Here is a 26,269-nt window from a genome sequence, read left to right on the forward strand (position 1 = left end):
ATATGAATGTGTTGTTGAAGCTCAATGTCCATGACACTGACATTGGTCATTAAAATGCACCTAGCTCAATGGCAAGCGCACAGTAGGAGCTGCTGATTTGGAATTAAAGCGGGTCTATCCTGCCTCTGTATTTCTGGAACCAGATATGTAGTCATGGAACTCATTTCAGCACACGAGGAAGAAAGCACTAGCAAAATCTGAAAGAACTTACTAGAGGCAAAAGAAATCATTCGAACATGATAAAAACAAAATTAACTAGTAACTAAGCACACAACATTTGCAGATCAATCTCCCTCCCTCTCAGTCTCTACTGATTATTGTTTGCCAGTCATCAGAGGCCAAGCAGACAATCACGAACCCTCCAAAGTGCTTTTCATTTCTAGCTACCTTCCATTTACTTCTTTCATTTGGGGTGAATTCAGTTGATGGTTTGGGGGCCACAAAACCCTAAATGTCAAGCGTCTGCATTTTTATTCATGCTTCCTGGGAAAGCAGTAGGAGTCCCAGACTTAGAGCTAAGGCACAGCTTTAAAGATCTTGAATCAAGAGGTGAAGAAGAGTCTTGGGCGTTTGCTTCTCTGGCCAGACTAAAACGCCAGCCCACGGCCGGCCTGCCATCCCAGGCTGCTGGAGAGAGGTTGGGGAGACTGTGGTCCTCTCGGGCCCTCAGATTCTCAGCACCAGGGGGCCAGTGATTCACCCCGAGGGCCGGGTCTCCCCCACAGAGGTCTTTGTTAGCTCTCACAACTAGGGAACCCCGAGAGCTTGAGTTCTCGGGGACGGTCTCTGGCTCTCTCCCCCGTCAGCCTTTGCAAGCACATTTTTTACTTTACAGACATGACTCACCCCACGTTGAATGTGAATAAACGACAGCCCGGACTCTGGCTGTTTGTTTCATTTCAGAAGGTGGAACGGGATATGGCTGGGAGTGACTCCACCGAAAGACTGCAGCGGGAGAGCATCGAGCTTCCCTCTCAGAAGGCGGTCACCTGGGAGGGCTGGATCCGTAAGAGCACGCAGAAGCTTTCTTTAAAGCCACGATGAATAAAAATGGACGGGTCCAACAGTACTTACTGACTCACAAAATGTCCGTGATGGAGATGAGTTCTCATCACCAGCTGCCTCAGCAAGGGCTCCCCCTAGATAGAGCCAATGGAAAAAGGAAACTCACGCTCCTAAACCCACTGAGCTTGACTGCATCTCGGCCTTCACCTGCTCGGCTGCGGTCAGCGTGTGCAGGCTGCGGCATGGGACCAATGAGGAGACGCGCTCTGTGAATGACAGGAAGCCCCCATATTGGATTTGTGTGACCAACATGTGTGTGTGCACATGCAATGCAATGCACAATGCACTCGCAGTGCATACACATACACAATCAATGCGCACATATGCAATGCGCACACAAAGTACATATGCATGCACACCCCCACACACAGTACACAATGCATGTACATGCAATGCACACACACATGTGCACACAATCAGATACTTGAGTTGCTGTGTATGGGACCTTGCTTTTTCTGAGTTTTTTTTTTTTTTAGGTGGACAAGATGTTTCAGGTGGGAAGAAGGCTAAAGGCAGTTAGTTGGAGAGCATTTAATGGGCAACATGAAGCAGGAGTTCCAAAGCAGCCCACCCTCATTCACTTCCTCTTCAGTAGAGAAGCAATGGCAAAGTCTTTCATTATAACATGTGACTTTTACATGGGCAGGGTCCCAAGGAACCATGTTTGATTTTGCTCCTGACTTTTGGGTTGTGGGTAATTGCAGACCAGTCTGTAATTCTTTGTAATGGTGTTTGACTAGCTAGCAACAAGGGCTCCCCCAAATTTATATCGTGCTTTAAATCCTTTCACCCCAGCTCTGGGAGGGAGTGAGAGGTAACGCCTCAGAGTCTCTCTGACACAATTACAACCAAAGTCTCTCCTCAACGTTGTCAGAGACCCCTCCCCTCACAGAGCTAGCACTGGCTATAAGTCCATTTGCATGTGCTAACTCACCAAAGGCAAGTTCCCACATCCCCTTCTGACTGCTCCTCAAAATTCCAGATGAAACTTTTAGAACATTGGCTGCTTTTGGTTTGCTCCCCATTCGGAGAATTCATGATCATAGTTTGGAACTATGGAAACATGGCTTTTCTAGAATTTCCTTCACCCTGATTTGCCACCATCTGGGAAGAGTGACCCACACAAAAGTCTTTCCTGAATTTTCTTTCTTAGAAAAGAGCCTGGACATCAGGGGTTGGGAATTTTCTCAAGAAAAGCAAGCAACCTAAATCAACCTCCATAGTCACTTTTGTCTTCAAACACTGACAGTGTTCTGTGGGTTGCACATGGGGCTCCGATGTTCTGGGCACATTACTAAATGGATGCCAAAATTAGATATTATTTTAAAAAGAAACATTTTTTTTTTGTATAATGGTTTGGGCCTGAGATAGTTTACATAAAAATATCATTTTTAAAAAGAACTCATCTCTCAAACAACGAGAGGAGAAAATATATTCCATTTCCCCTTTTATTCTTTGACTCTTGAATGAGGATAAAGAAAAGCTCAAGAAAAAGCTTATAAAATGTAGCCAAATTTTATCACTTATTTTGATTTCACAACACTCAACAATGAAATGTCTATATTTTCATATGTAATCTAACTATCACATTTCCTCAAGATCTATTTTTGTGGGCTTTTCTTGTATTTTCCCCAGAACTGTGAATGGTGTGTCACTTAAGGAATCCATTTACATTTTACTATTCTAAAAAATATTCACTTTTTGTTAATACACAGGAAATCATAAGGAAACCTCGACTTGAATAGATACGTATCCTTTCTTTTGCTGACATATCATTCTGCTGGGTTATGTGTTGAGTTCTGTTTTCTACCAATGACCTCCTCTTGCTCCCCTTATAAAACCTACTACATTTTGGCACCAGATACATATATATAGTCTTATGATTATGCAATCATTAGATTTTTCTGTACTGATTAAGAATAATTTCCCAATATTTCCAAACAAGCTGCACTAGAGAGAAGCTCAAATAAAGAAACCAAAAGAGTTCCTGCATTGGTTTGCTATTTGATTCATGTTGGAATGGCAATATAAAAAAACTCACATTCATTTTAATTGACATTTTATGGGGAAATGGGCAATTAAACCAAAAAGGATTCAATTCTCTAGTGTATAAAAATAAATTGCGGTCTGATATGTAGAATTGGACTCCTAATAAGCACTGACACACTGACACTGGTACAGCCCTTTCAAGTTTGCAGAGTTTGTGGGAGTCTCCTGACAACTAGGGAGTTAATGCAAGCATGAATGGAGGCTTGGTTACCATGGTTTAGTGACTGCCTGCCTAGGGTCACTAGAGCCACAACAAGGACCCATGTCTTCCTGAAGTGAAATTTGGCCCTCACAACCATCCCACCTGAAGGAATCTATCCCGCTCCAACCTCCAGTGGCGGGGGCATGAGCATTATTCTCTATCCCCAGCGCCTTTTCCCTCACGTCCATCTCTCAACTCTCCGGCCGTCGTATTCCAAACTTGGCCACCCTGTTCCACTATAGAACAAACCTCCTTTTATCCTAAACCTTTTCATTTCTCACTCCTTTCATCTTCTGACACTCAGACGAGGCTCCTTCCCGATGACGCCGTTTTCCTGGACACCTTTTCTGGTCCTGGCTCATTTCCTCTCATCCCATCCCCCAGTTCACAGGGTATAGTGGGTGGGAACGTCAGAATGCTTTTTGTTCCCTGGTCCATTTCCAGACTTCCCCTTTACCACTATCATGTGACAGTCTCTCTTCCTTTAAGCCTTAAACTCCATGGGTTTATCACCCAATGCTGGACCCAATGGCTGTTACCTGCTGATTTTCTCCCTCCCATCTGCAGGACATTCTAATGAATGCAATGCCCAGCTCACAGTCTCCCTCTCCATCCTAATTTCCCCCCTTATGTAGGGAATTTTGGTATACATAGACGCTTCTTCAAATATCCCACTACTCAGATTCCCATGACCTTTTCCACTTCACCTCGGTTATTTCCAGGGATGGGCTTCCTCCCCTTAATAAATGTTCCATTTCTGCATTAATGGAATCCAAAATTCCTTTGTTTGATCACAGCCTTTCATCATTCCCTCTTTCCCTGCCATATGATCCCTCAATCTGTTCTTTTGTTCACTATAACTTCCAATTTGTCCATCTGAACTGAACTGAAAAGTCCTTTCCTTAGCAATGGCCCCTCCACCAGCGCTCCTATCCCCCCTGCTACGTCTCAAAGCCCTTGTCCTCTCATCCTGTCACTCCTCACCAGCCCTAGATCCCCACCACCATCTGCGTTCCCCGTTCCTATTTCTATGCTGCCAAATGGAGGGGTGTAAACATCATCCAGCTGTGCTCATGGGAGCCACTGCCATGTTGTGAAGGGATTCGAGGGTCCTCACTGCAGCAAAGAGACTCTTTTACAGCTTCCCAATGGGTCTGCTATCCCCATCACCAGTATCTATTCAGAGACTTTTTAATCCTCCTTGAGACCCCCTGGTTCTTCATGGTACCGTCTCAAGACCTTCTCTGTTAAGGATCTTTCCACATACTCTATAGAAAAAATTGAGTCCCTTCACTGAGCGATCCCTCTTCTCCCCTATTCTTCATCTCATATCACTCAAACACCTTCCCATGGTCTCTTCCTTAACTCCTGTCTCACATGAAGAGGTGCCCTTTCTTTGCCAAAGCAAACCCTCTACATTCACCCCTGGTCCCATTCAATCCTATCTTCTCCAGCAGACTGCCTTCCCCATCATCCTTATTCTCATTCTTTCTGTCTCTGTGTGTGTCTGTCTCTGTTCTCTCTGTCTCTATCTCTGTTTTCTCTGTCTCTGTTCTGTCTTTGTTTTCTCTCTCTGTCTCTGGTGTGGGGGTGTGTGTGTGTGTGTGTGTGTGTTTTCTCTGTCTCTGTTCTCTCTGTCTTTGTCTTTGCTTTCTCTCTCTGTCTCTGTTGTGTGTGTGTGTGTGTGTGTGTGTGTGTGTGTTTTCTCTGTCTCTGTCTCCTCTCTCTCCCCTTTCTTCTCCCCTCCTCCTCTTTATCTCTCTCATATACAAAGATAACTTTCCTTAACAACAAAACAAAGCAAAACCTGATAAGCCCAAACTTTGACTGACTGTACCATTCTCACTAGGGTTTGCCCTATGTCTTTCCTTCCCTTTCACCAAACTGCAGAGAGAGCTGTACAGACTGGGGACCTCCACTTCCCCAACTTGTGTCTGTTCCTGGCATTTACCAGGGCCATGTTTTTACACTGCCGAGATCGCCCCCGTTTGTGCTGCTGCTCATCTCCTGGCTGCGTTCTGTGACGGGGCCATCTCTGCTCAGGGGCTTCTGCAGAATCTCCATTAGGTCATACCCACTAATTGTGGGTGTCCCTCCAGTCTTGGTCCTGCGTTCTCTTCTAACTTCCTTACATTTAAACTTAATTTCTATGTGAGTTGTTTGCCGAGTTCCCTGGACAGCCACATCAGGCCCTCTGACGGGTTCTCTTCTTCCTCGCTGGAGTCATTTCCAAGTTTTGTACTTAGAAGTGTCCGATCCATTTTGAGTCACCTTCTGCTACACAATCCTGGGTTCAGTGGATCATACCTATTTTTTTCCTACATTTTTGCAATCTGCTCCCCCAAGTCCAGGGCTCACATCAGGACAGCTCTGGGTTTTCTCTCCCTCCCTTCACTAGAGCATCATGGTGGAGAGGGGGAGGTACTTGGAGTCCAAGATCCTGGCTTTAAAACTTGCTGCTCAGGGCTCTAGGACTTTGAGCAAGTCCCATGATTTCCTCGGGCGCCACAAAATGAGGTCAGACTGGACTCCTCTTCCGTCCCCAGATGCCCAATTCTCATTCCCTGGCTCTCGGAGCTCCAGGCCCCCTGTCCCTAAGAACCCTCTTGCCATTAGGGAGCAGCAGCGATCACTATGTCGCATTTTTCTTCTTGCCGTAACCCCCGTCGTGGAGGCCCCACAAGAAGGCGGTCGGGGTCCTTGTCTTGTAGACGTCGCCAACAGCCCTCACCCAGACTGAATGCGGCTTTCTCCTCAAGCTTCTTACCGTCCCCGATGACCCAGACACCCACCTCCAGCCCTTCTGCCCCAAGGACTCTGGGACCCAGAAGCCAGGAGATCAAGCTCCTTGCCTTTCTTCTGGAGGCGGTGACTAACTGGGCACACACTGAATGCCAGCCGGTCTCCCTGGCAGGGGAATGAATGGCTCCGAGCCAGGTACCCTGCTGACTGCTGGGACACGAGTGCTCGGACGTGAGAGCTCACTCCTCTCTGGCTAACTGGGGATTCCATACAGAGGAGGACATGGTGCCGAGGTAAATGAAAAGGCTCGTTGGTGGTCAGAAGGCAGCCCCAGGGGGCTCGGCAACAGGAAGGGTGGGAGGGCCTGGGGACCCTCAGCAGGAGGCGATGGGAAGTCAGGCAGGTGATGCAAGTGCCAGCTGACTGCTTGTCCCAGCAGAGAGCACGGGAGGCAGGGTCGGGGGTGCCCGGCCTCGATCACCCTGGCTGGTCTCCTGCTTCATGCCAACTGAGACAAGGGTCGTTTGTGGGCGCTGCCATGGGGGGAGAGGCCTGCAAGGGTCATACAAGGACTCACCTCTCCAACCAGGCAGCCCATCCTGGAGCTCTGGGCGAGCGAGTCTCCTGACTGCCGCGGGGGCTTCTCCATGTGGGGCCTGCTACCACGAGGTTGCAAGGGCCTTGCCTTATAGCCCAGAGGCTGGTGCACTTGCTCAGGGCTTTCCGATTACTGGCTGCGGCTCACCCTTGGTACCTGCTGGTCCAGGCACCAAGCGGAGGCAGGGACCTCCCGGCCTCTCACTCTTCAGACACTTGCAAAGGAGGGGCTTTGTGATGGCCTTCCCCCCAATCTGCTGCTCCTGGAGACCTGGGAGATGTCTCTTATCCCAGGAAAAGGGCCCAGAAAACAGGCGTAAGTATGTGAGGACGTGACAATGGCAATGACAATGTGAGGACATGGCAATGACGATGTGAGGACGTGACAATGACAGAGGGGAAGCAGGAGGAGCTCTGGGCAAAAGCCAAGGGAGGAGGGAAGACGTGGACTCCTCAGGAACATGCGGGAGGTCCTGCTCAGGAGAACCAGTACTGGTGACCACGAACGGGAAGGTGGCGTCGGGGCCACAATTTCACAAACATGATCCTGTGGGATCTTCCATCAGACTTGGGAGGTGAATGCAGAAGGAAGCTCTGCAGGGATGCCGACCGCCATGATGGGTGGATGGATGGACGCATGGGGGACCACAGAGCGGACCCATCAAACGGAAGCCCGCTGCCATGTAGAGTTTGGACAGGAAGCACAGCATCCCATTCATTCTCTGCTCTGCAGACCACCCCGAGACGTGGTCACTGAGGGGCGCCACATCTTCAGAGGGACAATGACAAACTGGGACACAGCTCAAAGAAGACAGCCAGGATGATGAAGTGACACAAGATTTTACCACATGAGCTATGGCTAATGTACCTGGGGATGTGGAGATTGCAAAAGGGAAGATTTAGTAAGGAACACAATGGATGCTTTCCAATACCTGAAAATCTGCCATGTGAAAAAGAGATTAGTCTTATTCCCTGGAGCATGACAGGCCCAAACTGAAATCCATCACTGGCCGGCTCGGAGGAGAGGCTTGGGCTCAATTTAAGAAACAACTTTCTCACAATTAGACTTATCTGAAAACAGAACGGGTCCAAAAGCCTCGGGGTCCCCCAGCACTGAAGGCAGAGCCCTGGCTTCCTCCGAACATGTATCAGGGACGCTGTAGAGCAGCTCAAAGTAAGGTCCCGGACTTCCGTGACGCTCAGAGTCCAACGTTTTTTGATAATGATTCTTTCAAAAACACTCACTGGAGAGTATACGGGGCCGTCCCGAGCCGACTTATCACAGGCTGAAAATTGGAGAGCAGATCAAAGAACAAACACCAACACAGAACACTGAGTGTATGCTATAAATAATGAGGAGACCAAGAGAAACCCCTCCATCGGCAAACAGATAATCTCTTCCCTGATCAGCGAAATGGGGCAGCCACGAGTCACCCAAATCCGAAATACAGACCTAGAGGCTGATGGGAGGCACAATGTGAAGCACTAGCCTTGGGGTGGGAGCATCTGAGTTCAAATCCTGCCTCAGACACTTAGTGGCTGGATGATAGGCAAGTCACTTCCCCTATTTCCTCCTCTGTAACATGAGGATAACCACAGTGCTTACCTCCTGAGATTGTTATGGGGGATCAGAGGTAAGGAGCACTCTAATTCACACAGCAAACCTGAAAGCAGCCTGTAGAGGCTTTTATTGTCTCCCAGAGCAGGATGGAGAAGCTGATCAGCTGTACTGCATGATCAGGAGAAGCAACGAGGGGAGGACAAGAGAAAGAAAGCTTGGGGAGGAAGCTGTCTGAGCAAGCTCCTTGTGCCGACACCCCATTAAGATGAAAGCTCCTTGAGGGCAAGCACTGACTTGAGGTTTGTGGTCCTCAGCACAGTGCTTGGCACACAGCAAGCACTTAATCAATGCTTGCTGCCTCGGTGGAGAAGATTGCCACGGAAGGTGACAATTCTGAGGTGACATCAGCTGAGGGTGTCTGAGACAGGCAGAGATACCAAAGGTGGAGAAAGTCAAACAAGGCACTGACCCTTCACTCTCCAAGAAGTTCCAGTGAGAAGGATCTCCACGCTCGCCCCGGGAGGCTCTGAGGAAGCCAGATGAAGCAGGACAGCAACAGCCCCAGAAAGAGCTCAGGGTCCCACTGGACTGACCCCGGGGGACCTTGCTGACCCTGTTGATCCGGGAGACCCTGCTGACTCTGGGGATCTTGCCGATCCTGGGGATCTTACCTCGCAACACTGAATCTTTTAGTTCCCTTCTACTGACAGTCCAAAATCATTCCGGGGAACTCTGAAGAAGGGGCAAGTTTGGGTCTTATTTAGGATTCTCATTAGACAAATATAAAAGGAAATAGAAACAATTTGGCATCTAGACATTATATTAAAATCAAGGGCCGACCAGCCACCAGTCCTTGGCCAGGCAGCTGGCGGGTGCCGTGTGCACAAAACCCTAGGCCTGAGTCAGGAGGAGTTTGTGCAGCCTCCAACTCTTACTAACTGAGTGATCTTGGGCAAGTCTCATTCTCAGATTCCTCATCTATAAAATGGGAATGATAACAAGACCATTGGCCTTCCAGGAGTATTGTGAGGACCTAATTGATAATAATAATAAAAAGCATTTAATATATAGTGCCTGGCACATAATTAAGGGCTATATAAACATTATTATTACTATTATTAATAAATGTTTAACTGGGCTGAAGAATAAAATAGAACATAATTGAAGAAGATAAATAAAATAAAGCAGACTATTTTGGCAGACAAGCATATTTAAAAGAAGGAAATGGAAACAAGATGCAAAGACTCACAAAGTAGAAATATGAGAAGAAAATACTGATGTCCGGGGTCTGACTTGTAAGACTTGAGTCTACACCGGCAAACAAAGAAGAGATTTACCCACGATCCACTAGTGGTCAGGCCACACACCAAAGCCAACTCAAATGGCTTTCATCTTTTTTACTAAAATAGCACAAAAGTTAAGTCTTGATTATGTATGGCAGGGAACTTAGTTATAAGAACCCTGGAGGTTGTAAACACTGAGGAAATGAGTGTAGTCGGGGGAGCCTAAATGGCAGTGAGAGAAAGGGAGATCTTTGATTTAATATATCACCCACAAAAACCCCTCAACCCTAGAACCTATTTTATGAAGGGAAAAAACCTTCCAAAGGAAATTGTGGAAACCTCATCACTGGAAACATTAAAAACCAGATGGTCCGGGGTAGCAAGAAATGGTCACAAGAGACCAATCCTTTAGGAGGCGGAGGCCGTGACGAGAGGGCTGAGGACGTTTTCTGCCTCTCTCCTTCGGCGGGGCAAGGTTTCCTGCACTTCTAAACCGCCATCCCTACAACGGAGCGGTCGGCCAACCCACGGGGAATGGCGCTTGCTTGCTCGCCGCCGGAGGTCTCTGCTCTCAGGGAGCTTGCCGTCCAGGGACAGAGCCAGGCCACATCCACGTTAGGAGGAAGCTAACAGCCACGGCAGCCCGGCTCAAGTGAGCAGCGGGACAGAGACCCAGGAGTTCAGAAGAGGAAGTGAGGGCTCTGGACTGAGGGAGCTGGCGAGAATTTGTTACCTGGCACCGAGGTTCTGGAGGGGGTTTGCCCGGGAGGGGGAAGAGGTTCGGGTTGAGAAAAGAAAGCCTTCTAGAAGGCAGAAACGGGCTGAGCCGCACCCAGACAGCAGCAGACCCAAAGGCCCGCAGACCCAAAGGCCCGCAGGCCCACCAGTGTCTCAGGGCAGAGGCAAGGGGAGACCCTGGGGAAGGGGAGGCTAGGAATGTGCAGGAGACCTCAGGGAGCCACTTCTCCCTGGGCATCTGACCTTCCCATTCCAGCATGCAGGCCCCCCCCATCCCGCTCCCCTTCCCCTCGGTGCCCTCACCAGCAGCGCTCTCAGCCCTCTGTCTGCAGGGAGCAGCAAGTCGGCTCTCTGACTGGCAAGCCTGGAGCCCAGAGCGCTCGCTGGGTTATGCTCCCTCCACTCTGGATGTTCTCCTTCCCTCCACATTTGTCCTGCCCCTCCAGAATTTAAGATCCCCAAGCCCTGGGACCGGCTTGTTTGCTTTCTTATCTCTAGAATGAACACAGTGTGTGGTACACAGGGAGCATTTAATAAATACTTTTTCCACAATTCTGGCCCTCCTAAGATTCCACCCAACTCCACGGACTGACAACTACTTCCTGTGAGTCTAACTGTAACAGAAAAGTCAGTAATAGCCTAATTAAAATGATGAACAAACACTGGGCTAGACTTGGGTCGGAAATGCTCACAACCCAAATAATCGGGGGACTCGGGGACCCGGAGGATCAGGTGTGACATCCGTAGGTGACCAAGCAGCAAGACCCAAGATGGGGGTCTCTGGGATCTCTCTTCTCTCCGGGTTTCCTGGGCAGAATTAGACAAGATTGAGAGATCTCCTGGTCCGTATTCTAACTCTAGCTCTAACAAGGGGTCAAACTTTTTAAAGGTGTCTTTAAAAGCACATCTCCCTGCAGCAAACGTAAGTGTTCAGGCCAGCACGTGGGCGTCCATGCACGTCTGTGCAGGCATGTGCCATCCTGGCCGGCACAACTGCTCCACGACATTCTGGGTCAGAAGCTGCCCGGGAATCTGGATCACTGGGGAACGGGCAGGAAAGATCGGGCGGTAATCCTGGACTTTATGTCCCGCCAGAAACGCCTCATGAGGCAACTTACTCCGCTCAGCGTACTAACCAGCTGGCACTCCAACAGCAAGCTGGAAATGCCGGCAACTCTGAAGGGCCCTAATGTTGAAATGCTCACCCGGAGGCCTCGTGGAAGCCACGGGCACTTCTTAAACTGCACAGCACGGAAGGGCACCGTGGGATAAACCCCCCGGGATGCCAGCGTGTCCTGGACCCCGGCGTGACCTGGAATGGCGCCAACTCCCGCCACTCAGGTGCCTTTGGAGACTGTCGCATTAACCTGCGACATGTGCAGCCCTTCATCAACAAGCCCAGCGCTCATTCTGGGACTTCTAACGGCCTCTCGATTAGTTTTTCATCTGTGCTCACCGATCTCCTCAAGCTCCCTCTAAATGTAAACGGCCCGAAACCTTCGTCCATGTGCGACTACACCGGGAAAATCCTGGCAGACGCCTGTTCCCTTACATGTCATTTTAGATCCAGATGTTTACACCAACTAAGTGTGAAGTCTGCACGAGCAGGGGACGAGCTGCCCCCTTGGCTCGGGATGGCGCCTCTGTCATGACAATAAAACAGATTCGCCCTCTTACACCGGAGGCCTCGGTCTCCCTCTTCATCCCGCTCTTCTGCATCCCTCTCACCAGCAGACATTTCAGACTCAATTCCCCTGAAAGCTGCAGATTTTAAAGGCTAATGGGTTGTTGCAGTTTTTGTTACTGAGCTGAACCCATTTGGTCTCTGTCTGGAGAATCCATTTTTCGGCATAACTTCCTGCCATTAAAAAAAAAAAAAAGAATTGGCAAGAAGGCGAGAAAGAAGGAGTCAAGCTGAGCCTGATTTCTGCAGCAATTTTCCAGGAGTAATATTCCTTCTTTGAGACTCAAACCTCTACCCAAATAGACCTCTGCTGTCCTTTCATGAAATGGTAGTAAGCTTCAAATTCTAAAGTCCAGGCCCAAGCCAAGATTTTCCCAACGACCCACCCAACTGCAAATTTTTGTCAAAGCAGAAGGTCAGCCACCATAATTTAAAAAGAAACGTTGATTTGTTACAGCAATGTCGCAATTTGTGAGGAAACTTGACGTGCCAATTGCCACATCCTCATTAAGCAATAAGAATAACAAGAAGCACATTCTGCTGAGATATCAAAATGCCTCCTAGGCCTTGGGGCATTTGAGAAAAAGCCAGATCCTTCAATGACCTCCAGCCTCCCAACAATTCTGCGGATTTATTTCACTCTCCTCCTCAAGTGAAAAGAAATCTCAGAAATTTACACTTATTTTTTTATGAAGTTTGTTAATAATTCATAAACAAAAAATTAAAGAGTAAGATGTAGCTTCTGTAATAAAGTTATTCTGAATAAAAAACAATTTCAATGCAACTCTTTACATCTCCATAGAATTAGGAATATATTTCATCAGATCACTTTTGAAGCTGTTTTCCTCTTTTTAACCCTTGAGACTTAACCCCCACTGCTCGATTTTTATTTTACGATAGTGATCAAAAGAACATGACTGCCACATCAGTTGGAGAAGGTTCTTTTAATTCTTGTCAATCTGTCTAATCCAAATCCAACTTTAATAAAAAAGCTTAACTAGGAGATTTGCTCACAGTGTGCACACTCATCAGAAGCTACAAATTCTCCCTGGGAATGAGTGGCAGTTATGGCAAATCCTGAGCACTGAATTCTGTCAGACTGAAGGCAGGCTCGGCATGTGGAAAGAGAAAACAGCCTTTGTGAAAGGTAGATGAAGCACAAGCCACTAGCTATGGTCATGTGAAAAACTGAGAACTGAAATGTTCATACAATAGTGGAACAGTAAGGGATGAGCCTGACTCTTGGGCTGAAAAGGAAGTGGCTTCTTTTTTAACAAAAAGTGAACTTTCTGGTTTGGGGCCTTTGACCAAAACAGAAAAGCTGACCCTGTGACACTGAGGAGGAACTTGGGGGACAGGACTCAGAAGCACCTTCGTCACTGCTCACTCGAGTTCTACTATCTCACTGAGCTGAGCAGAAGCCAGGGATGCTGGGAAGCAAGCAGGACCAGACATCCCCCCCAGCCGCCTGTCACAGTTTCCTTGCTAGGAGCACTGAGCACCAGGGGCAGCCCGTAAAGCGACTGATCCCCCAGAAAAGACCAAAGTGGGGGGATGGAGGGAGGAACCAATCATGTGGCACAGCCAGGGGGGACAGGAAGGGGCAAAAAGCAGCAGTTTCCAAGGCTTTGGACTAACTTCCCACGAACTCTTCCCTGGGATGGATTCCCTGAGGCCTTTGCTCTTGGAATGCTTTTAGGAAGCTTTGCATTCCATGTCAGACTAGGGGTCGCTCATGAGAACCAAGGTCACCAGGCCTGATGGCCACCTCGGGCGACCATTGGGACGCACCCCTTAAAAACACGTCATATAAGGAAAAGAAATTGTTTTAAAAATTCAGGAGCAAAAAGCAGCTCTGGTCCAAAGGGTCAAGGCCATTCTAATACATATTATGACAAATTGTTTGAAAGGCATCTAACAGTATAGAAATTCTCCCGTTGGAAGTAAGTTATACCTACAACTCATAGAGAAACACTGTTCGCCATTACAAAGGCAGATGCGATGTGGTGTTTGTGGTGGCAACTGCACATTTACGAATCCAGCAGCCTCTCACTGTACATCCCGACATTCACTCATCTGAGCTCTTTCAAACTTATTTTTAACACTAAAAAGCTGGATTACTAATGAAGCCGAAAATAGATCATCTATGACATCCAGGCAGAACGGCTGCTTTGGACCAGTGAGACTGTGATCAAATGCCATTTTCTTGGGCTATCTCAAAAAAGGCTGGGAAATTCAGAGAACAGCATAAAATAAAACGATACAGGCAAGTTTCTTTCTCACTTAATTTAAATTTAAGTTCTAATTACCGATATTCCTTGTAAACAGCCAAAGACTAGAATATAAACTGCCGTGCTAAAATTGCAATAATTGCTTGTAAGGCTAGCATACCGTGCCGTGACGCTGCCTTTCCACCCACTGCACATTTCAGGCAGCTTTCCAAAGTCCACCAACTGTACATTTACCCTCAGGGCCTCTGCTTCTGTTTTAGCAGACTTGGATACCTGTATAGCAGGTCAGTCTACATTACTGGTATTCAATACTACAAGTTGCAAGCCTTGTATCCCATCTAAAATAAATAATAATGTAAGCAGGCTACTTTCTTGAAATCTCTGAGGGCCCTGATTGAGTTCAGTGATAGTTTCTCCAAGACAATAACAGCCTAGAAGACCATCCATTAGGCAGAAGCTTGCAACATATGGATTGTGGGCAGAACTTCTGGGCTGATGCAAATTCCACAAAGAATAAAGGAAAAATGATGGGTGAATTGATAGGAAAAAACTGTAAAGCAAGTCAATTTTTAATTAAAAAAATCACCCAGCATAGAGAGCATCATGCTAATGAGCCTAAAATCTCAGGAGACTGTCTGTGGATCTGCTGGGTTTCAGGGCTCCCACCACCGCCCCTGAAGCCTGGCACAGTCTCAGGACAGTTGCTCTAAAAGTTTTTCCTTTTACTATTCAGAACTCACCAGACTGTCCAGAAGCCATCGGGGAAATGATGCAGGATGTGCAAATTAGGAAATTATTTTAGATGCAGATGAGCCTCAACATGATACAAGAAATACCTGGAAGTACTTCGTAAATTTCGTCATAGTTCAGCTGGCCATTTGCTGGGGGGCTTGTGGTTGTGGGCGCGGAATCGACATCGTCGTATAATTCTCTTCTTTCATCGTCATCCTCAGGAATGACATCAGATTCCAGGTCTGCAAAGCATAATTTCACCAAGTGTGTCTTTAAAGAAAGCAATTTTTAAAAAAATGACTTCCCCCCACATAGCTCTGGTCCTGAAACTTATTTATAAAGTATCACAGCTCTATTACCTGGTGCCCAGACAAAATAATCCACTTTCAAAAACTGCAAACAAATGAGCCCCACGTTAAACAATATGGAAAATGAACACATCCACAAAAATTGCAAAGGGTCTATTCATATTATTCTTTGCTCCTTCTCACAGAAGTCCCTGTGTGTTAATATAAACATCCACACGTGGAAACCAAAAGTCACTCCGTGACTGTTAAGCGTTAAGGAATGTACTCGTTGAGTATTAAGGAATATCTTCAACTGCTTAATCGATGGTTCTTACCTTGTAATACAAATTTCAGCTGGTGGACCCATTCCTCAGCATCTCGGGGAGTGGCCGCTGTGAACTGAGGAAGAAAACAACGGGCGAGTCACCTCTGGAGTGGAAGTGACAGCCAATTCTCGTCCTTTCTTTGTGGGACCATTAGTAATTCTTTTCATGTCTAGTGGTACTTTCCTTGCAAGGATGCTCCTTATAATGTACAGTTAATTTTGACAAATTTACGTAATTGAAGCAGCGGATGATGGATTTGAAACTCTGATCAGCAGCTGGCAGCTGTGCAGAAAAAACCTGCTTCTCTTCATCAATGTCAAAGCCAGGAGTGATGAGCAAAATTTGCCCTTGACAATTAGAAGACACCCATGAATTTCTTTAGACTGCTGGGTACAGTTTTCTTAAAAATGGTCTTGTCAGATACCAACACACTAGCTGACAACTTAATTAACTGGCTTTCAACTGCAATCTCAGATATTTAAAACTTATTAAACTTACATACCATATTGATGTCTAACTGATAGATCTGAGGATTGCAGAGCTGATAGGTTCTTTTACCTTGGATTTTCCTCCCGTGCCCTTAAATAATATGATCTATATTAACACAGAGATTTTTGATAACTATTCCTACTACTATAGAATTCTTTAAAAAAAACTCACACAGGCCCATTAAAATAGAGTAGAAAAATGTTAACATTGACGAGATAGATAATATACTGGTTGTTCTTATTCAAAAAAGATACCATTTGAAGCGATTCTGGATTTTTTAAAATCAATTTCTTATGATGTGAATGTTCCGTGTGAGCAAACTGGTGCTTTTGCTTTTTTCATGACCGTGTCTGAGAGAGCTGTTTTACTAAAATGTTAATATCTCTATAAATGAAATCAGTGCATTTTTATCTACCTAATTTCAAGGCGACATAAAAAGCCCAACCTGATAGATGCGTTTATCAGGAGCAGAGATTTCAAAACAGCAATCCTTCTTTGCATCCTTCCTCAGGGTATTATTCATTCTGACATTGTATCCATCTATAGCAAATTCACCTTTCTGTTGTTTGTCTGTGGAAGATAAAACCAAAGTTACAATTTCATTTACAGTACTGACTAGTAATGCCCGACAGACTCTTTTTGATTCAGATTTTTATATCCAGTTCAAATATACATTAATTTATTTTTTTTTTTCTGCTTGTGCCTTTTTAAAAATATAATGATTACATGTTGAGGGCTGGAGAACCAGTTTCATTTCTTAATTGGGAAAGTATTTGGGGTGGGGATTTTTTTGTTTGTTTTTCAAAGATATCTTAGGGAGTCCCAAGAGAGAAGTCTGCAGATGGTGGTCTTACTTAGTCAGAATTGTGTGATGTGACACTTGTATCTGGGGAAAGCCAAGAACTGGAACTTGGAACTTGCTAGACAAGCTCACTATAAATCAGTGTCTCTTTCAGGTTCAGTGAAGCCACTGGGAAAACCTGTCTAGTTGGAAACTTCCTGAATTTTTTCATTCTTTCTCTCTCTCTCCTCCCAGAAAAATGATCTAAACTGCCTCCTCTCTTCACCTTTTAGAGTGAATGATCATTATGGCCCCAAAGCTTTAGTTCACTCCCTAAATGGTCAATTTTTATAAATGAAATCAGAGGGAGAATTTTGTTTTAAAAATATCAGTTGGAAATTCCTGGGTTTTAATCTGAAGTAGCTAAAGTTGTCTTTCATTCTTTAAAGATCCATTCGCTCTAGAGGAAAATTTCAAACAACACTCTGTTTTTACAACATCAAAATAACATCACAGTAAATGAATGCAAAATCATGAGAAACCTTTCCTTTTGTCTCCAAGGGGACAGTGGGTAGTACCTGATGTCCACTACTAAAAAATAAGGAGGAACAGGGGAAGTCGGCCAGGCCTCTGGATTTGTCAAGTCCCCGGAGGCCTTCTAACAAATTCAGTGTTTAAGTTTAAACAAACCACAAGCTCTTAGTAACTCAGCTTATCCACCTTCCAAACTATAAGCAAGACCAGCTTGATGATAAATATGCAAGGAGAATATTTGTGGGAACATTAAGATAACAGACACAACTCTGCTGACAACTTTAATAGTGAAATACAGACATTCACCACTTTACTGGGAACATGCAATTTTTAAAAAAGGAATTTTCTCAAAGTGATATCATTTATTAGTCTGCGGCACAGAGCTCATGCAAATACATCCTACTGAGTAACTATTTCCAGCTGGCCACTTGGGGACATTGAGGGGATGGAAGAGGTTAGGGAGAAATGGCAAAGTAAGAAGAATAGCACCTCCCGTTTTCCTTCCCTTTACTCCAACAATGTGGCAGAAGGGGAGAAGGGAACGACATTTTACAGTAATAAATCTATCTACAGATAAGTCCTGAAGAATCTGCTAGCTTCTTCCCATAGTATCTTTCTACTTGGAATAGACAGATACCATCCTAATCAAGCCACAGCCAATCTATTTTGATTCTTTGGGATGAGGAGAAGTCATTTGATGTTTGTTTGTTTTTTGTTTTGTTTTGTTTTTTTACTGAGGCAACTGGGGTTAAGTGACTTGCCCAGGGTCACACAGCTAGAAAGTGTTAAGTGTCTGAGGCCGGATTTGAACTCAGGTCCTCCTGACTTCGGGGCTGGTACTCTATCCACTGCACCACCCGCTGCCCCAAAGTCATTTGGTGGTTAATGGATGTTTGGATAAATAAGATTTGTCATACTTTAAATATGAAAATTTTAAAAATTCTCTTTGTAGGAAATTTTCCAAAATGCAGTTTATTCATCAGTTAAAGAAAAATAATTTGGCTGCCTTGATTAATCAAAAGTCCCACAGTTCTGTAGGTCATGCAAACTGGGCCAAAGATGAGACCTTTACGTCCTTGTGCCGAAGACACCCCCATACTTTAGTTTCATACCCCCATTCACAACATCAGCATCGTTCTTGACTCTTCCTCCCCCTTTGATGCCCTAAATCCTATCTGTTGTCCAGTCTTATGAAGTCATCCCCTTTCCGCCACATCCATTGTGCCATCTACTCTCCCCAAATAACGTGTGCTCCCTCACTCTGCTACCTCAACAACCATTACTGGACTCTTGCTCCATTCAAAAGCAGGAAGACACATATTTCTCTAGGTGCCACAAATGTATTCTATTCCTATTCCCCAATCTCCGAAAATACACGACTTCCATAAAGGCAATAGCTGTCAGAATGAAAAAAGAAATAAAAACTAGAATTTTTTTAAAAGATTTTTTTTTTTAAATTATAGAGACGGATATAGACAGGAGGAAGGAGGGACGGAGAAAAATAAAGAGAAAGAAGTGGGGGAGAGAGGGAGGGAGGGAAAGAGGAGAATAGAAGGAAGGAGGAGGGAGGAGAAAGGGAGAGACAGAGTGTGTGTGTGTATGTGTGTGCGTGCGTGTGCGTGTGAGTGTGTGTTTGTGTGTGAGTGAGTGTGTGCAGCTGTAGGAGGGGCAGCCTTAGCAGGACCTCAGCTCCAACACTCAGCCAATCATTTGACTTTTCCAACAACTCTTGGACTATAAGCTACCTGAGGTCACAGATGTTCTTGTGGGCTCAGACTAACAACAATAACTTTGAAAACTGTGGAAAAGAGAAGGTGCGCAGGGCAGGACGCAGAACATGCAGCATGGCATCTGACACCCAGACTGAAGCCCTCGCTTCTCAGGAGCACCAACCTGAGCAAAACACCCTGGGTGCCATCGACCTGCTCCTGCCATGAGAGTCACAGGAGAACATGTAGAAATGCAGTGCCCATGACAAAAGCCAACCCGAACACCGGGCACTGGTATCGGTCCTGTAACCTGCCACCAGCCAAAATGACCAGCCAAATCAACATGGCGCTACTGCCCGCGGCACAACGCACTAACCAGCCCTTTGGATGTGGAATTGCATCATCCCTTGCACAGCGTGAGACGGCCTTTCCCCAGTCCCTGGGCTCACGTGAGACAAAGCCCAATTCTTCGGCAATAAATCCCTAAGTGAAAAGAAGCACTTGGAACCCAGTGGGGAGACTTGGGTGTATCACCTCCAGGGCATCCCACACCTTTCTCTTCCTCTGAGTTAGAAAACCAAGTTCCTGCCCAATTACCTCATGCATTTGCTCCCCGTATTTCCTTTAATATTGATTCCTTTTCTTGTGAGTCTATGATTTCCTTCTCTCTGCAGGTTCTCTGCCTCTTTCCCTTCCTCTGCCTCTTTCCTTCCTTGTCTTTTCTCTTTTTAGGTGTAAGACTTACATTATCAAATGAAGCTGTTACCCTGAACTTCGCCCTTGTGGGCTGCGTGGGATGGGATGGGGAGCAAAAGAAAGCCTTCGGGGCAGTCCAGTCATGTTCCCTAGGAGTTGTTCTAGCATCCCAGAGTGGGCTACGTACACACCGGCTCCATCCCCTACCTTGGGCCTTCCGCCACTAATCCGAGGAAGTTTCTCGTGTCTTTTCTCAACTTCTTTCTGTCGCACCCCTTTTCTCCCAGCATAGTTTCTGCTCCTTAATGACTCGCCTGCAAAAACTAGTCACTCACTACTGGGTTACCAGCTGCTTGTATAGACATGCATCCATGTATGTACATGTGTCTGTGTGTGTGTGTGTGTGTGCATAAAATGCGTGTGCAAACTCTACACGCTACTATTAAGTGCCTCCTATATGGTCTGAATATCTCTTTGCTCATGCAAATACGTTTTCAAAGTTTACCAACTGAAAGATATTTAATCGACTCTACAATATTTGCTAATAAATTCTGTCCTTTATCTTTAGGGAGTTTTTTTCCTCTCTGGGACTGTGGGTAACTTCTATGGCTGTAAATACTGATTACCTGAGCATAGGAAAAGGAAGATATGCCCCTTGGTCCTGAACTGCACCAGAGAACTTAGTGCATCTACTTAATCAAAGGTAAATGCAATAAAAGAGAATTTAATATTTTTTATTAGTTTAAGCAAAATCTCCTTTTTCATTAAAACCATTTTCAGTGATTAATGCAGATGAAAACACTAGTTCCTACACTAACATATACTTGGGATTCTTTGAGTTACACTGTGAGTAAGTGTCAAACCATTACCATTTTAATTAAAAACAAGAGCGAGCGAGCTTCCTGCTTAACGTGAGAAGTCTGGAGAGTGCTTTCTGGTGGCCAGGGATTTTAACACGCCCAGATTATGCTTTCCGTAGAGAATCATGTGCCGTTAGCAAGAATGTCATGGGATTTCTTCACTTCACCCTACATTTTCCACTCCAGGAATTAATCTGGTCCTGGTGTGAGATGCCACAGCAGCTGAGAAGGGAGAATGAACGAATGGCTCCTGCTGGGGGAGGAAAGCAGGAAAGCTCCCACTGATTCCTACCATTTGGCCAATCCGGCGCCTGTCTTTAAACTCTAGGTTTATGAGTTATTCCCAATATGGGCTACCATGCTGTAACCACATGTGGCTACTGTGGATATCTGTACTCGAGAAGCAATCCCCAGTTCTCCAACTGGGCAAATCTCCAACCACCTCCCACGCGCCCCTGAATATGGGAGTCCGGGCACATGTGCCCCTCGGGGCCCTCCTTCCCACCTAGAGCACGGTACACATGGAGTCACTAGAGAGGGGGGATTCTGGTGGGGAAAGTCAGCGGAATAGTGACTGGATCCATGATCTGATTGGGGAAGGGGCCAAGGAACTGCACTTTACTTCCTAGCACAGCCTTCCCTTCACTGACCTTTGCGCCCACAAAAAACCGAAATGAGAAAGTAAAGCACAGTACAGGGGAAAGCTGCTTGGTGGCCACAAACAGGCCGGCGGGGAGGGACAGAAAAGACATCCTGGCGGACATAAGGGCAACCCCCGCAGGGCGGCTCACTGGCTGTCAAGAATGAGGGACTGCAAGCTGGGCATGGAGAGGAAACTCCTTAAGTGCAGGTTGTTCTTGCCTTCCTTTACATCCCCATTGCTCGGAACATCCTGATTCTTGCTAAGTGCTGAGTTAAGGTTTGCTGACTGAATCCCCTTATGCTAACAGCACACATAGAAAGACCTCCAGCATGATGGGTAGCTCTCTATGGCCAATTTATGAAAAGTCAGGGATGAATAGAAGATCTCATGGGGTCGAGAGCAGCATCAGTGAGAAGAGCCCTATAAAACCAGGGCTCCAAGCATCCTGGCCTCTGGGGACTCCTCAGAGTAGTCCTCCTCCGCTCCTCTTCCCCCATCCACTCTCCACCCCTCTCTCCAAATCATGGCTCCTTTAGGAGCTTCCTTCAAGAGAATGAAACCCCCAGAATCAGCCGACTCCCCGGCACCCAGCTGGGTCCCCAGAACGCCAGCATTACAGTGACTGCCAAGCAGAGGACGGTGAGCTGCCTTCGTTTTTGGAAAGGCACGTAACCCTTGCTAGCTGTGAGACCTTCTGCGAGTCATTTAACCCCAAGTGCCTCGCCAAGGAAAGAACATCGGGGACCCCCTTCCCAGGGCTGGCTGCTTAATTTCCACATCCATTTTGGAATGGGTGTACAGGAATGGGGAGGAAAGGTGCCTCCATCAAACAGGAGAGGGGAACTCAACAAACACTGGGAAGGTCACAAATAAGGAGACTGCATTTTTCAAATAATTTATAAAATGATGTCTTCACTATTATTTTTAAAATTTCAATAGAATTTATGCCCAACTGTGCAATGATTTCTACATCAATAATGTGCACAATTTGAAGTTAAACTGAAGAAAAGAGGTCTCTGTTTTCTCCTCCTGCATCAACACAGGAGTTGAGGCTCACATTTCAATGACAATCTGTGTTCTAAGATCTTGAAAAGTCTGTTAAGTGAAATAGAAATACTAATTTTCCATTGATTTCCATTTAAAGACTGGAAATGGGCTCCTGTGGGAAAAAAATTCAGCACAGCAGGAAATATTTTTTAAGTATTTTTTAAGAAAGGCAAAGAAAATAACAGCAAAAATCCCATGAACACAGAACTGGGCCATGGGCTTAAACAGAACATGGGCTTTACTCTCACTGTCCTTTTTAAAATATTTCTTTGGCATTTATTTAAGATGTGGCTACAACAGACAGAGCTGAAAAAAACAACAGTCACTGCCTTCATGCTGTGTTTATGACACTGAATGTTTATTAAAGCACCTACTCTGTACAAGGTACTACAGCATGAAAGGGAGGGAAAATATGCACTGGGATAGACAGGACTTAGGACAAGAGGCCAAATTCAGGTTCCTACCTGGCCTGGCACAGTGGGAGGAGGGTCGGTCTTGGAGTCAGGAAGCCCTGGACCCAAGCTCTGCCATAGGGTCAAGATCAAGTATTTCTTTGCAGAATTATTCCTCATCTGCAGGATGAGAGGGTTGACTAGGGGATCTCCAAGGCTGCCTCTACTTCCACATTTCCATGTCTTGACAAGTATTTACTGAATTACTTTTCTAACTCAGTCACTGAACAGATCCCTCCTTTGCCTTTGCTTGCTGTGGAGAAGACATGCAAAATGAAAGGAAGGTGCCGATAAACCCCATGAAAGGAATCGGACAAGTGAAGCTTTCCTAAGGAATGGAAGAGAAGCTGCTGATGGATGGCTGGTTAACATCTGTATAGGGTTTTTAAGAAGTATCAGTTCTGAATTGGATCCTAAATGAACTAAGTCATTCATATCTGTATCCACAGGAGGAAAAACAGGAGGCTCAGCTGCCAGCATTCTGCCCTCGCTGAAATCTAAACAATTGGATCTTGGGAATGGCAAGGAAAAAGGAAGTCAAGGAGATAAAGGAAGAAGGAAATGAAGGAGTGGATGTGGGTTTCATAAGGCGATAAAATATGTGCTGTATATGTTTTTTACTTAAGAGCCCCAAATGGCTATGAATAATAAATAGAAGCAATATTTATCGGGACAGAGGTAAGAGCATTATTTACTCTGGAGACTGGAACTCCTCTTTCTCAGCCATTACAACCTGATGGGTCAATATGTATTGAGGCCCACACAATAAGGTTGAAAATGCAAACTATGGATCTGTCAGACAGTAACAAAGTGCTGTTTAACCTGGCACGAGATATCAGATCCTCACGGGCCATGAGAAGCTGTGTCTCTAAATCTTACTTAGTGGGGGATGAGGTTTTTCCTACATCTAAATAGCTCCTTTCAAAAGTGAGCACAATCTCAAATTAGGCAGGGCAAGAACGTATGTCCAAAATTCATCTATGAAGAAATGTTGTGGCAAATGCATTTCCAGAAAGACAGAGGTAAAGGGTTAGGATCAGATTTGTTACATATGATCTCATGAAAGAAAATGAGCATCATGGAGAGAAATTTTTCTGAGGGAAAAAAAAGGATGGGAATGAAATTAAGATCATGCAGAAAGGCAGTTGAAAAAAACTGCTTAATGACTGATAAAAGTCCTTGAAAAGAGAGGAATTAGCTAAGAATACTGAAGGAAACAACCTAGGAGCTAAAAGAACCATTAACATCTATCTAAAATCTCCCTGGAAACAAGAGACACTGTATAGTGACAGCTGGGAAAGAGGAATTTAGCACAAGAAAGGCATGCCCGACCCGCCATTATCGCCCTGAAAACGAACCTTAGCAAAGAGACGACTAAATGGATCCCAATTGGAAAGGCAAAACGTGAACTGCACAGGGAATTCTTAGTAAGGGGCAGAGCCACAAAGGCAGCAGACACTTCACAGCAAACCGCCAAATGTCCGTCAAAATAAATGGAAGCAATAGAAACCCCTTTTGTAATGTGAATACCCCGTGGACCATGCCGTAACCTGTCCTTGGAGTCTTGGCTCCGGGACTAAGTGATACCGACCCACTCCCACCATTCTCCTGCCTTTCCACTCAGATGCTCTGCCCTTAAATGGGGAGAAGAATCACGCCCAATTTCCTCCATCGCTTTCTGGGCCGCTGGCAGCAGCAGGCGGCCTTTAAGAGTGGAGCTCTGAAGAGCTCCAAGGAGCTGCGGCTGGATAACCCATCCATCCACTGAACAATCCACAGTCCCTCAAACAAAAACAAACTAAAAATCAAGATGGCAGAAGGGAGAGCTGGGGGGTTGGAGGGAAGGTAGTTGGAGGAGGAGGGAGATTTTGGGGAAGGGAGAGCTAGAAGGGGAGAGCTAAATACTAATTTCAAATTTAATTTTCATCAGTGGTTTCTAGTCTTTAAGAGTAGATAACGATGATCTATCTATGGATTCACTACTGACTGATCTCTACATAAGCATCACAGAAGAATCAACTAACTCTCAGGCCACAGCCAGTACTTCTCAATAGTTTCTGAATATCAGTGGGATTCTCTCCTTCAAAAGAAGAGCTACATAAAGAGAAAAGATTCCAATATTCAAAAAAACATTGTCCACCTTTTGTATTTCCTGATAAACAAACTTAGAAACTTGTAAGTAAAATCTAACTTAATGTTAATGGAAGGTTCCAGGAGCAAAAAATATTCTCAGTGAATTTGGAAGGTTTTATTCCATTTTTTTGGTGTTTCCTTTCAGAAAAACAAGGGAGCTAGAATCTAATCTTGGCTCAGCACTGCACAGACTAGAAAATGTAGCATTTTTTATTTTCATTGTAATATTAACTGGTTGCTTCTCTTCTCCAGCTTTGTCTTGGTTCTCAAAAGTAGCAAAAAATCAGAATATTAGATTATTTCTTAAAGTTCTGCAGATTATATTCCATTTTTAATGGCAGTGAATAGAAAACTGGGCCTAGAGTAAAAAAAACCCAGATTTGAATCTGGTCCCATTTAGTCTGGGACCAGACATTTCCTAGCTGTGTGATCCTGGTCACTTAACCTCCGTTTGTCTCAGCTTCCTCCTCTGCAAAATGAGGATAATAATACCACTTCCTCCTCGGGTCGCCGTGAGAATCAAATGAATCATAACATGCTCATCTCGAGTGCCTAGCACATAGTTGATACTATATCAGTGCTTATGTTCTTCTCCCACTTTCCTTCCCTTATCCATTTTAAGTATTTAAAAGTAAATTCACTGAGTGATTTTGTAATCATTCTAAAATATATTTTTAGATATGCTGTGCTAGACACAATCATTTTATAAACAAATCGGTCTAGGCATAACAGATTTCAATGCTACTAAACTTAAAAAATCATAACATATCCACAAAGCACGATAAGATCTTAATTCCGTTATTCAATTCTTTGTTAAACAATATTAAGTCTAATGCTCCTCCCCTTCCCTACCCCATGGCCCCCAAATTCCAGGAATTTTAAACTCTACTGCTGATAAAATATCCGTGTGACCGTGTGTTTGTGTGTGTATCCCTTTCCAAGGTGGAGGACAGCTCCAGATTTCACACAAATCAGCGGGTTTTGTTCGGTTTTGCTAAGGGATAAGAAGGCTAGTAAGAAAAAGCCCCTGAGCATAAATTACAATTTGTGCTGAGATCTTTAGTTTATCAATAAATTGTACTTTAAAATTTAAAAAAAAAAGGAAGACCAAAATTTAATTTACTCTAACTACACGTAAATGGAATAATTCCACTTGATCATAATGCATCACAATTCAACAATCATAGTATATACCTTTGTCACTTCCATAATAATAGAAAACCGTTTTGCTCAGAGCACACCAACGCTTCTGCCATTCAAATCCCAGGAAGCTATGATCTGAAATAAAGATAAAAGAAAATATTTTCAGATAAGATCAATTATATGTATTTATTAGGAATCAGTTCTGTTTCTTCATCTGTAAAAATGATTTTGGAGATCCCTTCGATTTTTAAAATTCTATCACCTCTGACATAATATATATCTTTT

General features: G+C 45.1%; 1 protein-coding gene across 3 annotated transcripts in view; it reads right to left on the reverse strand.

Moving 5' to 3' along the window:
• Nucleotides 1-26,269, reverse strand: part of SKAP2 (src kinase associated phosphoprotein 2) — a 163,107-nt gene that overhangs the window by 49,633 nt on the left and 87,205 nt on the right. For all 3 annotated transcript variants that reach the window (XM_051963490.1, XM_051963491.1, XM_051963489.1), the window contains exons 6-9: nucleotides 26,036-26,119; nucleotides 16,432-16,556; nucleotides 15,507-15,570; nucleotides 14,989-15,126 (exon numbers count right to left, since the gene is read on the reverse strand). In XM_051963490.1, the coding sequence (XP_051819450.1) occupies nucleotides 14,989-15,126; nucleotides 15,507-15,570; nucleotides 16,432-16,556; nucleotides 26,036-26,119 (411 nt within the window). The remainder of the gene's footprint in view (nucleotides 1-14,988; nucleotides 15,127-15,506; nucleotides 15,571-16,431; nucleotides 16,557-26,035; nucleotides 26,120-26,269) is intronic.

This window comes from Antechinus flavipes, chromosome 5, assembly GCF_016432865.1.
Source record: "Antechinus flavipes isolate AdamAnt ecotype Samford, QLD, Australia chromosome 5, AdamAnt_v2, whole genome shotgun sequence".
NCBI classification, from domain to species: Eukaryota; Metazoa; Chordata; class Mammalia; order Dasyuromorphia; family Dasyuridae; genus Antechinus; species Antechinus flavipes.